The 16,843-nt window shown below is 34.2% G+C and overlaps 1 protein-coding gene across 1 annotated transcript in view; it reads right to left on the bottom strand.

Annotated features, from left to right (window-relative positions):
* The window catches only part of LOC136040801 (early growth response protein 1-B-like), a 91,766-nt gene extending 78,995 nt beyond the window's left edge, over nt 1-12,771 (bottom strand). The window contains exon 1 of the mRNA XM_065725130.1: nt 12,502-12,771. Coding sequence (XP_065581202.1) covers nt 12,502-12,531 — 30 coding nt within the window. The 5' untranslated portion in view covers nt 12,532-12,771. The remainder of the gene's footprint in view (nt 1-12,501) is intronic.
* Nucleotides 12,772-16,843: the final 4,072 nt, after the last annotated feature.

Below are 16,843 nucleotides of genomic sequence, written 5' to 3'. Positions count from 1 at the left end.
GACAATCGAACAAGTCAAGACTTAGCTCATGATAGCATAAAAAACATTGAATTACAGCTGTGTTGAGGTATAACTATTTCCTTCAGCCAGGATTAAATAAACAACCTGTATAAATTTATTATTTAAAGCTAAAAAACAAAAAGACGAATTACTAATTATTAGTTTTTGTTAAGCTGAAAGCAAAGACCTTCAGGTAAATTTGACGTAATATCAATAATTTGGCTCATATTTGTGGTTGTTTTGTGAAGTCGATGGTAGTGAAATTGGCCTGCATGTCATGTGGCCAGACTTTGGTTCTGTATCCAAGCGAAAATTCGAATTTTATTTTTTTCTCTTGGGCTCTGAACCATTCATAGATTTTTATTATATTCACTAATAACTATTTAAATGCATTCATTGTCCGATTCAGAAGTTAAGAGCTCGTTTGGGAGAGTTCATAAATACACCTGACTTTGTAGACTTGTAGTTCGCAATATTCTGCCCCTAGCAAAAAAAATTGTATTTTTAAAATAAAAAATCAAGAAACAACATCTATCGATCCCACGGAAGGTTCAGGGGTGTAAGTAAAGGGGGAAACCCCGGGAACTTGTCCTATCCCCCAAATTTCTAGATTTTAGGAAGTTCTGAGCACTTCTTATTAAAATTAATATTTTTTTGTCCTCCTCCCCAAAAAAAAAAGAAAAAATCTTGCGCAGCTGCCTATGGTTTTTACCTTTTTAAAATGTGCTTAAAGGATTATAGTGATTAAGGCACTTTAAATCTTCTTAAGTAGACTATATAGTCATTTAAAATTTAATTAAAAAAACACAACTATACACAGAAAAACAACAATTTTACTCTTCTGATTTTCTAAACAGTCACCTTGATTTCTAAATAATTGCTCATACACGCTTTCTTTCTGTTCGGAATCTTTAGAAAAAAGCAAAAAAAAGATAACAGCTATTGATAAGGATTTGATCGGTATTTGACAGATTTTGTTGATTTTTGCACTCAACTTTTGATTTAAAAATCTTATGTCACAAATTAAGATTATTAAACAATTTTCAGCTATTATTTTAAAATGCACGTTTCATTATCATTTTTCTGATATTATTATTATTTAGCAGTTTTATTATTATTAGGCTGATTTTAATGATGTTACCAAACTTAATAAAGAGAATGTATTTATGATGCGCTAGCAAAAAGAAAAAATAAGCAAAGAAACAAAAACAGCTTCTTCAAAAGTTTGAATTTCAGAAACCACTCAGATCAGAAACTAAGATTATTCAAGAATGTTTCAATTAGTATTTGTAAATATCACCGAACATCGTCAATTTTCCTGTTATTTTAAATTTACACTCAAAAGCAACATGTTTTAAAGGTTGAAGAACAATTTACGGTTTCAATTGCTATACATTTCTGCTTTTGTATTAGGGTACTTCAAAGGCTCACAAAAAGTATTGTGAATCTCTCAGTAGCGTCAAATCAAGAAAATTAGAGAGGGCGGGGGCAAAATTTATTTTTCGATATCTAGGAAGGATTTGTTTCTTTTCATTTTATTGAGAGACAAACCGAAAAAAAAATATCAATGGAAGTACCCGACGTAGATCGATGATGAACACTGTATATGTGTTCGAAATATCCAGTTAAATAATTTTATATCTATTCACTGTCAATAAAAGGGTATCATCCCTATTTTGAACTGTTTTACTTTCGTAATGGAAGTACCAGAAGGAAAGGTATTTTTCCAAGTCAAGGAAATACAGACCCCTCAACCCCGAAATTACCGCTACTTGGATCTCTATATAGGGGGGGGGGATGTAAGTAGAAATACTTTTGCCAGAAAAAAAGTTTGCAGAGCTGACATTTTTGTTTAGTATGCACATTGTCAATATTAATATACCAAATATTAAATTATGGGAGATGCCAAGAAGGTATCGGAGTTATCCAAGGTCACGAAAAAGAGAAATCAAATTTTAAACTTTTATCTTCAAAATTTTTCAACGGTTTTGCGCCAGTTTTCAAAACTGGCGTTAGTTTTCAAAAATGTCTAAAATTATAGTTATTTTCATCAATCTCAGCTAGCACAGCTACTACTAAAACCCGGTGCGTAGGTAAGGTTTATTATGCCAGCAATACTCTCGAAGACTCCTCCATTCCACCAATACTTGTTGGTCTTAGGCACAAAAGAAAGATAAATATTAAAATGACAAAATTGTTGACTGGTAGATGAAACAATACAATGAGAATGGCAGTGTCGAAGAGAAGAAATCTTCTTACGTCCAAGATTGTCAGCAGAAGAAGAAGCAGAACGGATGAGGCGAACCAGCTCTAGAAGCCCATGGAAATCTTAACATTTTAGCCAAAAGAATATAGATAATTTACAAAAATGGAGACTGGTACTAGCGTAGAAAAAAATCCCCAGCGCGATCTTGCGTTTGGAATTTTCTGACATTTTTCTGTGTAATAATGGTGAAATTATGGAAATCACTGTAATTGCCAGAATTAGTGTAGTAATACGTGTCTGATTTCATTTTCTGAAAAAAGAACACGGTTATGACAATTTACTAAAATACCAAAGAATACCAAACGTTAGATAGCACACATAGTACTTGATTTTAGCCAGAGTTTGGAAAACTGACGCCATACGAATATCTGACACTCAACATGGGCTTATTGAAAACTAAAAAAACTAGCTCCCATTTGTATTGCAAGATTATCCGGCAAATTGGAAAAATTCGAAACAAGTTTAGTTTCAATTTATTATTATTTAGGCTCTAAAGATCTCCAATTTATTAGGATCCAACTTGAATTTTTTGAATGTTGACAGATTGTTTTGCTGACAAAGTATTTGTTATTGGCTACGTAATATTTTAAATTTAAGCTATTCTTTTTAATTGGTGCGCACATATGTCTGCGATTGGTGCGCATTTAATTCGGCGATAGTGGTTCTATTACCTCAAAATCAATGTAAAATAAAATCAAAATAAGACATAAAAATTGAGCTGAAATTCATTCAGGATTTGTAAATAATTTAACAATTTCGCAGTGTTATAATAGATGGCGTCGTTTGTGTGACCTTAGACACAAACTAGGCATTTTTTGAACTATAGAAGTATCTTAATAGTCTTTGAGCTTACTATAAAGATTCGAAAACAAACATTTAAAGTAATTTTGAAACTTTAGGTCTAAGTGTAAAATTTTTCGACGTTGAGAAAAACGTGTGAAATTTGCCATTTTTATTGTCTACAGAGTCAATGACGCTGAAACTTTCCTAAAGTAATTACTCTAAAGACGAAATAACTCCATATGAATGCTTGCTCCAATGAGCATAACAGTCAAACTTGTTTTTTAAAATTCCGAGCTACACTGTAAAAAAAAATTGATTTCAAAGAAAGAGTTTTACTGGACTTCAAACATGTAAAAAAAATCCATGTTTTCTTCTGATATTGTGGTTTGCTGTTTGAACTCCAACAAGTCATTGAAATTATCAAAATTTATGTAATTTTCAGTAAAAAAAAAATTATTTTGAATTTAAATAGGTTATATTTATCAATACGGTTTAGACTTCAACAGTAGTTTGAAGTTTCTTAAATATCATTTTGATTTTGACTATAGGACATTGAAAGTAATATGTTCAGTACAAACTCAATTCAAATATTCGAATTCTAGCAGAAAAGGGGGGATGTTAATTGAATTTGGGTATAAAATAGTAATATAAAAATACGGAAATATATTTTTACTTTGAAATGAGTTGAACTTACTTTTCTGCAAAATGAACACGCAGAAATTTATGCACAGGAATTATCTTTTAACTTTAACAATCGCTTTTTTAAACACATTTTTTTGTGAGTTTCTGTAGGTAGAAATTTTTTTAAGATGCTACCCTAATCTTAACAGCACTAGCGGTGAAAACATATTGCTTTCTAAGTTGAATTTTTTCTAATTAATAACGAAAATACTTTTGCGGGAACAACTTTTGTTTTTACGATGAACGTCATTTTTGTAATAAGACCCAAAAAGTGTTCCAAAAAAATCCTCCCTGGATTTGCCATAAATTTGCTACTTATGCTGAATTACCAAGTAAGCAAATATATCAAAGAAAAGAAGACGCCTGAAAGGGTATTTCAGTCCTTTACGTGAAATAAAGCCCAATAGGTTTTTTGGGCTAAGAGTGCGGATAATAATCTGGAGGCTTTACCATTCGTAGAAAAGACATCTTTTCGACGCCACTCCATAAATACGCTCGTGTCAGTCATAAATACAAGATTTTAACAAGTTACAAATAAAGAAAGGTGATTGGTCAGGCATTTATTCTTCTATACTATTTTGATTCATGCATAATTTTTGGAAGATTATCCCAGGAGAGTTCTTATGAGTATGTTGTCTAAAAATTTGTTTTTTAATCAGAAGCTTAGCTTAGAAACCGTTATGAACATCGATTTCAAATTGAGCCAACTTTATACAAATTTATTTAATACAATCAACGCTCAGACCACCTTTTGCCTGGTAAGAATTGAAATGAGAATCAAACAGATTAATCAAAATATGTGCTAACTAAAAGCCCCATAAACCTTCAAAAGGCGTCTTTTCTGCATTGCTGAAACCAAATATATTCAAAATATTTTTTTTTCATTCTTATAATATTGAAATAATTCTTGTGTTGGCGCAGTGGGATTGGTCTCAGCTCCATAATGCGGTACCCAGAGTTCAAAACCAATTGTAGCAAAAAATTGCAGGACTGACACAAGGACGTTCGTAGTAAAAAAACATCAATCCGTTAAAATAAAATATTAAAATACAAAAAAAAAATCTACGAAATTAGATTTTGAGTTACTGAGATTTCCAGGAAGTAATTACTCGTACATTAAACCCTCGGTTTTCGTGAGTTTTTCCAGTCATCTTGATTTTTATAGAGATTTAATTTAATTTAATTGGCAGTAAATTAAGTCTTGTGCGTATTGATTTCCAGTTCGTTCTAAGTTTGAGTCGAATCTTGGTTTGAATCAGATATGATGAGTAAGTCAAAGATATTCAGAAAAGGCAAGATTCGTGGCATTATTATTGCAACCGTTCAGCTCTGGATATAGATAGCACGGGGGAAGCATTTCTTTTATTTGTGCCTTGATTTGATTTCATCTTCATTTCAGGTCCATGTGTCACTGATTTCCTGATCAGAAGATATTTCTTACTCAAGTTTCTTCTTCGGCATGCGAACCGTTGCACTACACCGTTGCACTATTGATTTACACCACGAAAAAGTCCAGCCGTTTGGAGGTATCACACTATCTGGGATAATTTTGTTGTAATTTTCTGTTCTTGTAAATTAAATTATATTTATTGATGCTTGACAAAGAAGAAAAGAAAAATTGATCATGAGAACTAGATATTAGACTTTATGCCAAGGAAACTGAACAACGCTAGTGATGAAAATTCAATAAAAGAACGTGAAATCCAGCGAACAAGATGGAAATCCAATAAGATTCTGAAAATCCAACATGTTGTTTTGTCAACAAATTGAAAATTCAATTTGGATATGGGAATCCAACATTTATGTTTCTCAACAAATTGGAAATTCAATAATGATGAGGGATTGAAGATTGAATTGGAAATTCAATCTTTAATATTCAATTTGACAATTTTCAGGCGTAGAAATTCCAATTTTGTTGTTGGTAAACATTACAAATAATTTTTGTTGAATCTCCAACAATTTTTTTAACAGTTTAAGATGGCATCCGAAATTCGTACTGGGCTAAATTAAAATATTATAAATTAAAATATTAGCTCATTTAATTATAGTATGCAATATTCAAAATTTTTATAGGAATCCCTTTTTTAGATTCATCTTTCTGAACAAAATTTTCAAGAATTTTTACTCCTACCGAGATATTTTTAAACCATACTAAATTGATTCTTGTAAAGGTAATGAATTACGGCGACTCCATCCATAGATTAGATTTTTAGCCAAAATTGCACCAACTCAAGCTAAAAATCGTCTGTCAGCAAAAAAAAAGTCTAGAAACTAAAACCTAAACTGAAAAACTAAAATAAAAAATTATAAATAATAATAAAACAATAAAATAAATAAAATAATGATAAAATAAAATAAAATAATAAAATAAATAAAATGAAAAACTAAAATAAAAAAAATAAAAAACTAAAATGAAAACTGAAACGGTGACTGCAATAATTTATCCATCACATGAAAAAAAATGCGTACTTCTATAAGCCCTAAATTACAATTAAACATGAAAAAATGTCAAATAATCGCACTTTCTAATTTTTGAGATTGTGTAGGCTACTCATCCAAACATTAGAAATATGTTTTTCGAGCAATTAGTTTGTATTAAGTTTGTGATTTGAGGGTCTTTAGGCCCACATCCTACCCCAAGTTTTGAAATTATGTGTAATTTGTCTTCTAAATCTTAGAAAATTCACCGAATTGTAACATTTTTTACATTTGCGTCTCATCCAAATCTTCACCCCCCTAAAAAAACAAGTTCCGGTGCACACGCCCAGCGGCCAATGTCTTTCAAAACCTGATAATTAAAGCCCACTTAGCTATACAGAATATTGATGGATTGACTTCCAATTACTCACAGGTTGCAATTATTTTATTAGTTTGAGAAGCGACTGTTAATAATCAGCTCATAAAATTTATGACTTGGTTATTCGTCTAATTTAGAACTCATCTAACTAACCATGCCTATTTTTATACGCTTATTTCCCATCTAAATTGCTTGTAATTACATTGCCATAGAAAGTTTCAGTCGCAGATGAAAAACCTGCCTAAAGATAGGCTTCATACAATTCTCAAAAATAATTATCTATTTTAGCTGATAATAATATTTAAAAATACTTTTGCTGCGGAAAAGTTTTGTGATTTCAATCAGGGACGTGCCCAAGGGAGGTTAGGGCTTTTAGTCCGTGTCCATCTCCATCAAGTACAGAGCTTTTGCAATTTTCCCTGTTACTTCTATTGTTTTCTACGTAAGTTTTAATAGTTCCAAGTAGCTTATTTTTGGTAATTTTCACTCTTCACTTTTTTGGTAATTTGGCAATTTTTTAAGACAAAACTGCTGTGTATTTGCTTGTTCTTAAGACTATTTTTAAAAGGACTTTGGAGAACCCTTGATAAAAAAGAAAACAGATAATCAAGAAACCAAGAAACGAGGGTCCCCCTGCTTTCGTTCCAGCGAGGGTGATTTTCGACCAGTTGAAAAGGCGAAAGCGAAAAGACAACGCAGATATTTTGGGAGACTAGGGCTTTGAGTCCGTGCCCCTTTTCATTAAGCGTAGATCTTTTAAGCCAAAAACAAGGGTAATTTTAAGTCAGTTGAAAAAGTGAAAGCGAAAAGACACAACAGATATTTTGGCAAGGACATCCCCCAAGCTCTCCTCTATGCTCGACACAGAAAAAAAAACACGCTATCCTTATGAAGTGAACTGTTGCTTTTTTCAACTGGCTAAAATTCACCCTCGCTTCATGATTCCTTACTTATTATTATAACTTTTTTTTATCGAACGTCCTGTTGTCTTAGAACGCACTTACGGCCTGCAGGCCACATGCAACGCACCCGCGACTACACTGCATCCTGTGAGCCTTTGTGTAAAGAGGCACAATTGGGCCGTCTGAAATCATCATCTAACAAACTAGCTTGAGGAATTATAATTTGAAGTTCCGTGGCAGCATGAAAAACTGTAGCACGTTTTGTATTCAGACCTGGATAAGTGGAAAAATAAGCGTTTATTGATTTTTCTGGTTTCATCAATCGATACAGTTGGTGGGATAATTATTCGCAGGGAATTTAACTCATAACCAATTTTTAGATAGGAATTTTTTAGACTTATGAGGACCGAAAATTTTGGCAAACAGAAAAATCATATTTGTCCCTTTTAGCTACGGAGATTTATTGATAGGATAACATTGAAAGAACTATCGTGTGAGTTATATCTCCTACCTAAGCTGGAGATGGGGATACTTCGATTCAAGGTTCCCAAAACTGTCCAATTTTTAACATTGTTTGCATGTTTTCTTATCTTTTTATGTAGCTGTTTGTGTTAGTTTTGAGAAATTTACTCCCCTTCCCCCTCCTTGAAGAAGACTTTGAGGCCCTCCTGAGATAACTCAGTACATGTGCAACTAGAGAATAATGTCACTTTTCAGACAAGATCATATTCAGACATAACACATATTGTATGCAAAACTCTCACGATATGTTGACGTCATTTGCAAATGACGTCATTTGCAAATGTAAAAAGCCTCAAGTGAAGGCTCAAATAATTACAAAACTCCCAACAATACAAAAGAAAATCCTCCAAAAATCATAAGATAATCCAGAGTCGTGGCAGGAAAATCATACAAAAATTGTAAAATTATAAAAAGGGGAGGATATACTACATGCTCCTCAACACACCTTGACGACTTCATTTTAGAGACATTTAAGTACAAAATACTCTCTTTTCGCCACCGTAAGCGAGAAGTCTAATTCTTTCAAATCCTAAAAATTGTTGCAAGACACATAATTTTAGGTGGAAGCCTAAAAATAATAAGGATCCCAGAATCCCATGGATACTTCAACCATGGGGTTGATCGCTCGTTTCTAGGATTAAAGGAACTAACGCATATTATTGTTTCCCAAATTGCATCTTTCCCCTCCAGCGCTGTACCCTGCATCTCCAAGTAGTTCTCGTGTGGCAGCAACTCCGAGTGTATTCTAACGTCAGCACCTCCAGTACATTCGGAGCGAGTTCGACCAAAACCGATTTCCTCAATAAAATCCAATGATACGTATTTATCAAATGAATATAATTGCTTAAGAATTGATTTCGGTCAAAGTCTTATGGCCCATAAAAATCGAGATGAACCACCAAATTTTCATTTTGGTTGCACATAAAAATTCCAAAAATTAAAGTTGCAAAAAAGTGATCTGAACACCGTCTCCAGGGTATTTTCAGAGAAAGAAGAAAAATAAAAAGTATTAGATGAAAGAGTATTAGATAAAGCAAGATGATGAAAAATAAAAGAAAAAAGTTTTAAATAAATAAAGGATAGCAGGACAACATAATTATTTGATTCTAAAAGATATCCTAGCGCAATTCCAAACTTTTTCTACCGATAGGCCAATAGTTTTACCTAAATACAAAACAAATCTCTATAAAATCGAAAAAAGTAGAGACAATAATTATACTGAATGAAACCAAACGCAAAGAAATAAATTATAATTATTCATAATATCAAGAATTGTTTGTTTCCTATGAAAGTATATTCTAACTGACCCCAAGTTAATTTATTTTTCTGCGATAAAAAAACTGAAAGGCCAATGTATAAAAATCGTCGTATACCCCTTTTCTCAACTAAGGCTCTTTGAACTTTCAGGTTTCCATTAAAGTTCTCTAAAAATCCACGAGAAGCTGCGATGAAGCAGTTTATTATGATGAAAAATTATAAAAGAAACATAAAATGTACAAGATACAAGGGTTATTTAAAAAGGTTATTTATTAAAGGGTTTTGCAAGAGTAGGAAGATGGAAAACCGCTGGTCTATGGCACTGTTTTTGTCGTTTTTTTTCTACTCGTAATAATCACTGGTTGTTTGAAACAATGAGGTCTTTCAAGGCAATGAAGATTCGAAAAAGACAATTTTGAAACCAAAAGGTTCCAGAATTCAGGAAACAAAAACTGGAAACAAAAAAAAGAATTTTGTAACCAAAAATCCTCGACTTCCCGATTTTGTATATACCTGAGCAAGGTTATTTAGATTGTTTGACAAAGATAGGGATCCTAATAGGGCGTCATCAACAGAAAACTTTGGAAAAGGTAGGTCAGTCCTTACGTTTCGCTACGTACTTTGTGTACTTTTTTTCAGTTTTTAGGTCATTAAAGTGGCTGCTGCTCCCGCTAAAGGATACCTTAGCAAAATCTTTGAAAAGACTAAATAACACCTGCTCTTACCCTAATATCAGATGCAAGGTCTGTGGGCATTTTTCAGTCTAATCTAACATAGCAGCGTTTCAACGCCACCGCGGTTTTAAGCCACCATGTTTCCCGCCACCTTTTGAATCATGTAGGTCAGGATAGATATAGACATAGACCAAACTAACCTAACCTGTCTATTCTGACCCACCTAATCCTCTTGATGATGCAAGATTTTCTGGGTGGCGGAAAACATACGGTGGTGTTAAAACACCCACACCAAATTTATGGTTGCTTACCTAAACTAAAACTACGAGCAATTAAGCTGGAATATACATGTCAGAGCATATATCGGTTAAAATATTCCTAGGATACCTTTCATTAGAAAAATACCTTAATTAGAAACCTTAAAGGTAGTTTATCTTACTACTATTTTGTAGGGAATATTTTATGAGGTGAGAGAGCCAAAGTATATAGCGTTAAAAAAAGGCTAGTAAACATCTGTGGCGGTTCTAGGTCTGGGCAAGGGGAGGGACAGCTGTCCCTCAGTTTTTTCACATCTTACATTAAATTCCTTTTATTTTAGATTTGTACACTCCTATGGTATACCTTGCCCTCCCCCCCCCACAGATTTTGAGGCATAAAACTGCTACTGCTAACCAAGTATAAATTGTGTGCGTTTAAATAAAAAAAATGTAAATTGTATTTTTTCTCAAATTTATAAAATGAGACTAAATCGCACTATTTGAGGAATATTAATGAAAATGAGGACTAATGGGGGGCAATAATGAAAAATAGAAAAGTAAAAGGAACGAAACATGTACAAGCTATGGACACTTTCCTTTTTAGCAAAAAAAAAATAATATTATAGAATTGTTTATGTTCCTTCCCTTAAAAATTTAAATGTGGTGAACTTTGAAATTTCATGACATTTGGGGAAATATCAGAATTTTCCGGCAAAAATAAAACTTTTCAAATCTGAAAATTTTGCGCTAGCTTGTCACCCCTTTTTTGTAAGAAATTGTGAGTGCATTTTGATACTATAAGGAAAATTTAAAAACCTAAAACTCGAAGGGGAAAAGGACGATAGAAACGATCGTCGTCTAGCGCCCGCACGTCTACAAGCCCCGGTTTTGATAACCCGAATATACAAGAAAACTAGACAGTGTTCTCTGCCATTTAGTTGAGAGAATTCTTACTGAGTGTACGATATCTAAGGAAGCTGCAATTTTATAAATTAATGTTTATTTGAATACGGGCTTCCTAAAATCAAAACGCAAGTTTTGAGTAGTGGTATATAGTTGGCTGTAAATGTCACATACTACTTATTGCGTTTTGAATCGAGGGAGATCAAAGCAGAAACAATTAACTGCGCCACACACGTATTTATAGGTTTAAAAAAAAAAATATGTGAATATTATAGAATTGTTTATGTTCCTTCTCTTAAAAATTTAAATGTGGCGAACTTTGAAATTTCATAACATTTGGGGAAATACCAGAATTTTCCGGCAAAAATAAAACTTTTCAAATCTGAAAATTTTGCGCTAGCTTGTCACCCCTCCTTTGTAAGAAATTGTGAGTGCATTTTGATACTATAAGGAAAATTTAAAAACCTAAAACTCGAAGGGGAAAAGGACGATAGAAACGATCGTCGTCTAGCGCCCGCACGTCTACAAGCCCCGGTTTTGATAACCCGAATATACAAGAAAACTAGACAGTGTTCTCTGCCATTTAGTTGAGAGCATTCTTACTGAGTGTACGATATCTAAGGAAGCTGCAATTTTATTAATTGATGTTTATTTGAATACGGGCTTCCTAGAATCAAAACGCAAGTTTTGAGTAGTGGTATATAGTTGGCTGTAAATGTCAAATACTACTTATTGCGTTTTGAATCGAGGGAGATCAAAGCAGAAACAATTAACTGCGCCACACACGTATTTATAGGTTCGCCCCCTTTCAAATATCTTGGTTTTTACGGTTTTTTTTCCTACCATTTTGTAATCAATGCATGTCCACCTCTGTATTTACCCAACTTTTATCTCCTCTTAAGGTGAAAACTGTCGGCTTCGTCTAAACTTTCAATTGATAATTTTTTTTTCGATGAGGAGATTTTCGCTATCTTAGAAAGTTGTTGAATTAGGTGAACAAAATTTTTAGGAATAGGTATTTACGGCCAGAATTGGGATCGGAAAAGGTATTTCCGAATCACAGTCCCTGCCCCTACCTCCTTCTAGGGCACTGACTTCTCGTGAACAAACATAGCGAAAGCCTGTATCTAAAGTTTATCAATTTTTTTTTCAGATATAGTCTATACAAATCTGTAGGACTAAACTTCGTTTGAATAGATTTGGAGGTTTTTGCTTGTGAAAATAATAATTTAATTATTATTAAAGCAATCAGCTTTTTGTCTTCTGGATCCCAACTATTCAAGTTTTTGCGAGATCAAATTTTTTTCGTGTTTCCCCTATCTAAATCTGTAGAGGTGTACAATTCCCCACTTTCTGTAATTAGTCTTCTCTCAAATTTGAGCCTCCACCCCTATCAAATAAATTCCAGCAAATGTCCCGGTTCCTGAACACATCTTGTCGTATAATGCAAATGACCTACCTCTTGATAATACATATTTACAATCGACATGTCGAACAATATCCTTTATGATTAATCCGTATTTAAAGAAACACAAGCGCACAACATTCAGTTATACGACATACGGAATCATGTGAAGTCTTCAACACAATATAGTTTTAACAAACTTCTTATCATTCTTGTGCGTGGATTTTCGACACCATCTTAATCATATCCCTTTGCTAGTTAAAACGAAACTGAATCGATTCGACCACACCTATGTCTTCTGCCTCAGCTACCTTTACTTTCAGCAATGAGAAATAGCTTGTGGCAACCCTGTGTATGAATTGCTCTAGTTTTGACAATCATTATTACTCCTGCATCATTTGGTTGTATTACCCGGAGGTTACAAAAGCGTGGGTGCGCAAGGACCAGAAACAAAATTATAGGACCTCCCTCTTTTGTAAATGTATATTAACCGCTTCTTGTATTGGTCATCTCTGGAAATTAAGAGGTATGATGGAATAAGAGGCTAGTTTTCCTCCTAAGAAGATTCATTCCCCTCTTAATCCTTAGTTATTCACTATTGCGTTTCTTTTTGATTATAAATAAAAAAAAGTTTTTTTTTTAACCGAAAGAAAGGAGCAACATTAAAACTTAAAACGAACAGAAATTACCCCGTATATGAAAGGGACTGTTCCCTCTTCAATACCCTGCTCTTTACGCTAAAGTTTTACCTGTTTTAAAAATTAGAGTTGAGAGAAAGAGTCAAACTTTAGCGCAAAGAGCAGGGCGTTGAAGAGGGAACAGCCCCTTTTTTTGCCATTACCTCTAGGATTCGAATTGGCCAGAGGGGATAGCCCGCAAATATGGCTAGGAATAAATCAACGATTTTAATGTTCGCAGGATTCATGCTTAGTAAATGAAAGATTATAAAGTGAAAGAAACTTATTTTTCCATGAGGGCCAAGCCTCACTAATGTATCCAAGTGAACAATCAGTCCAAACTGTGCGATGTCGGCCCAACTGCTAATCCTTCTCAACACTAAAAAGTGTAATTAACGCGCAGGCAAATTATATCCAATTTTCTCTACACACCACACTTGGCTATCGTATCTAATTTTCTCAATTCAAAACGCCAAACATCTGATTGTGTGATAAATTCAAGTATCAGATTACACAATTTCTGTAGTCACTGAATTAATTCATGGCTAAGGAATCAAGTTCAAAAAAATTCAAAAGTTCAAACAGGTATAATCCCTTTGAGAGCTAGTTCAATACTGCAGCATATCAGTATACTGCAGGCATCTTCTTTGAATTAAATTTAATTCAAAAACATGAATGTAATCCCCTAAATATCCCCTCTGGCCAATTCGAATCCTAGAGGTAGTGACGACGAATACCGGAGACTGCAAATTTGCTGTTTTTTGCTACGGCAAAAAAATGGGATGTTCCCTCTTCAACGCCCTGCTCTTTGCGCTGAAGTTTGACTCTTTCTCTCAACTCTAATTTTTAAAACAGTAAAAACTTTAGCGTAAAGAGCAGGACGTAGAAGAGGGAACAGCCCCTTTCATATAGGGGGTAATTTCTCTTCGTTTTAAGTTTTAATTTTGCTCCTTACTTTCAGTTAAAAAAACTTGTTTTTTATTCAATTTCTGAACGTTTTTTAGTTAATCCATGTTTTGATTTCGCCTCTCCGCAGATGAATAATTAAAGCGAAATTTGCATATTTATTTATTTGGCTAAATGGCTTTCCCATAGTTTTGATCGAATGATTTTGAGAAAAAAGGAGGGGGAGGAGGCCCAGTTGCCCTCCAATTTTTTGGGTACTTAAAAAGGCAACTAGAAATTTTAGTTTTTACGAACGTTTTCATTAGTGCTGGATTCGGGATCCCTTGTCTGAGAGGACGCGGGTTCGAATCCCAGTGTACCCGATTCTTCAGTTTGGGATGGGGTCAGTGGCGTGACTCTGTAAGCTTAGCCAGAGTCGACCCAGCTCTAAATGGGTACCTGGAGAAATCTGGGGAAGGTAAACAGGAAGGGTGTGCGAAAGCACAGGATGGCTGGCCCCCAACCCCCCATTGCACTTCCTGGCTGAAGGGCCAAGAAACGGAGATCAGCACCGCCAGTACGGACTGTAAAGTCTAATGCCGTATCCTTTACCTTTTCATTAGTAAAAGATATATGTAACTTACGAATTAGCTTACGTAACAAACTTCTATATTCGTACGTTTTTATTATGTATATGAGAGGGTTCACCCACTCGTCAATACCTCACTCTTTACACTAAAGCTTAAATTTTGTCCACTGAATCACAAAGGCCGTAGAATAAATAGTTGAAATTACTAAAAATGCTTTAGCGTAAAGACTGAGGTATTGGGAGGAGGAGAACCCCTTACATGCGTAACATTTTCTGTTTGTTTTAATTTTTAATGCTACTCCTTACTTTCAGTTGAAAAAACTTTTGCATATTTATTTTTTCATTTTTTTTAAATAATGCTAGAAAATGCTGCGCCCCCTTTATGGAAATCTTCTTCCCCCATGAAAAATTCCTCAATGGAAAGTATCCCCCACATAACCCCCTCTTCTCAACCCCCCTCCCAACCAAAAAATCCCCCTGAAAACGTCTGTACACTCCCCAAAAACCATTACTATTTGCAAACACTTGTCAAAATTTGTAACTTGCAGCCCCTTCCACGGGGACTCTGGGGGAGTAAGTCGTCCCCAAAGACATAGTTATAAGGTTTTTCGACTATGCTGAATAAAATGGCTATCTCAGAATTTTGATCTGACGATTTTGGGAAAAAATGAGCGTGGGAGGGGGCCTAGGTGCCCTCCAATTTTTTGGTCACTTAAAAAGGGCACTAGAACTTTTCATTACCGTTCTAATGAGCCCTCTCGCAAAATTCTAGGACCACTGGGTCGATACGATCACCCCTGGAAAAACAAACAAAAACAAACAAACAAATAAACACGCATCCGTGATTTGTCTTCTGGCAAGAAATACAAAATTCCACATTTTTGTAGATAGGAGCTTGGAACTTGTACAGTAGGGTTCTCTGATACGCTGAATCTGATGGTATGATTTTTGTTAAGATTCTATGACTTTTAGGGGGTTTTTTCCCCTATTTACTAAAATAGTGCAAATTTTCTCAGGCTCGTACCTTCTGATGGGTAGGACTAAACTTGATGAAACTTATATATTTGAAATCAGCATTAAAATGCAATTCTTTTGATGTAACTATTGGCATCAAAATTCTGTATTTTAGAATTTTGGTTACTATTAGCTGGGTCGCTCCTTATTACAGTTCGTTACCACAAACTGTTTGACATAGAAGCTAGATTCCCACAAATATTGACGTGTGTTAACACAAAAAAGCGCCTAAAAAATATATATGACAACCACATTATCTGGGTCAGCTGCGCTTGGTTTGGCAACTCTGCCTGTAGAGTCGGTTCTAATGTAGTTGTTTACAATTATCTGGGGTTGGCAATCCTGACTGAGGGCATAATTTCGTCAGGTGTCGTTGAGCATTGGCTCAAGGTTCTTTGAGCGTTCCTCATCTTATGAATACAACGTATCTCTTTACATATGTAATGCTTTCCCGAGCTATCCATTCGGCAATGGTTGTTTTACCCATTAAATGCCCTTGTGGGTGTTATCCCATCAAAACATTTGTCGAACCCTTGTAGTATAGGTTCTACAAGCAAATAAACCATTGAGATTAAATTGGATGAATAACTTGTAGTATGTCGAGTATTTAATTTGTCTCGTATTGTGAAAGATGTTACGAAACAGAAAAAGCTGTAAAGAAAAAAAAAATTGTAAATTTGATTGAATGGGTGCCGTGAAGAGATCGATTCTTGTGTTTTGAATGGATGGATTAGGTATTAAAAAGAGGATATCGCCAAAACTTAACGAACTATCTGAGAATTTGTTATGTAAATTGGGTGGAAAAAAGCGCCTCAGTTTGACAAAAATGTTTGGTCTACACTGGAAAACTTTATTTTCCATTTTACCAGTCAAAAGCTTAATCGCTTTACCAACATTTTACCTTATTTGTTAGTTTTTTGTGGTTCTTCGTGAAGATTAAATAAAAGAACAAGTTTTTTAACTGAAAGTTACGAGCGACATTAAAACTTAAAACGAGCAGAAATTAATCCGTGTATGAAAGGGGCTGTTCCTTCCTCAACGCCCCGCTCTTTACGCTAACGTTTGGCTCTTTCTGTCAATTCTACATTATAAAACAGTAGATACCTTTTTAATGTCACTTATTAAAAGTTTTTATGTCGCTCCTTACTTTCAGTTAAAAAAAACTTGTTTTTTTTTATTTAATTTCTGGACGTTTTTGAATTAATGCATGTTTGATTTTAGCTCTCCGCAA

This window comes from Artemia franciscana, chromosome 21, assembly GCF_032884065.1.
Source record: "Artemia franciscana chromosome 21, ASM3288406v1, whole genome shotgun sequence".
NCBI lineage: Eukaryota > Metazoa > Arthropoda > Branchiopoda > Anostraca > Artemiidae > Artemia > Artemia franciscana.
This window is presented reverse-complemented; position numbering and strand designations above follow the sequence as displayed.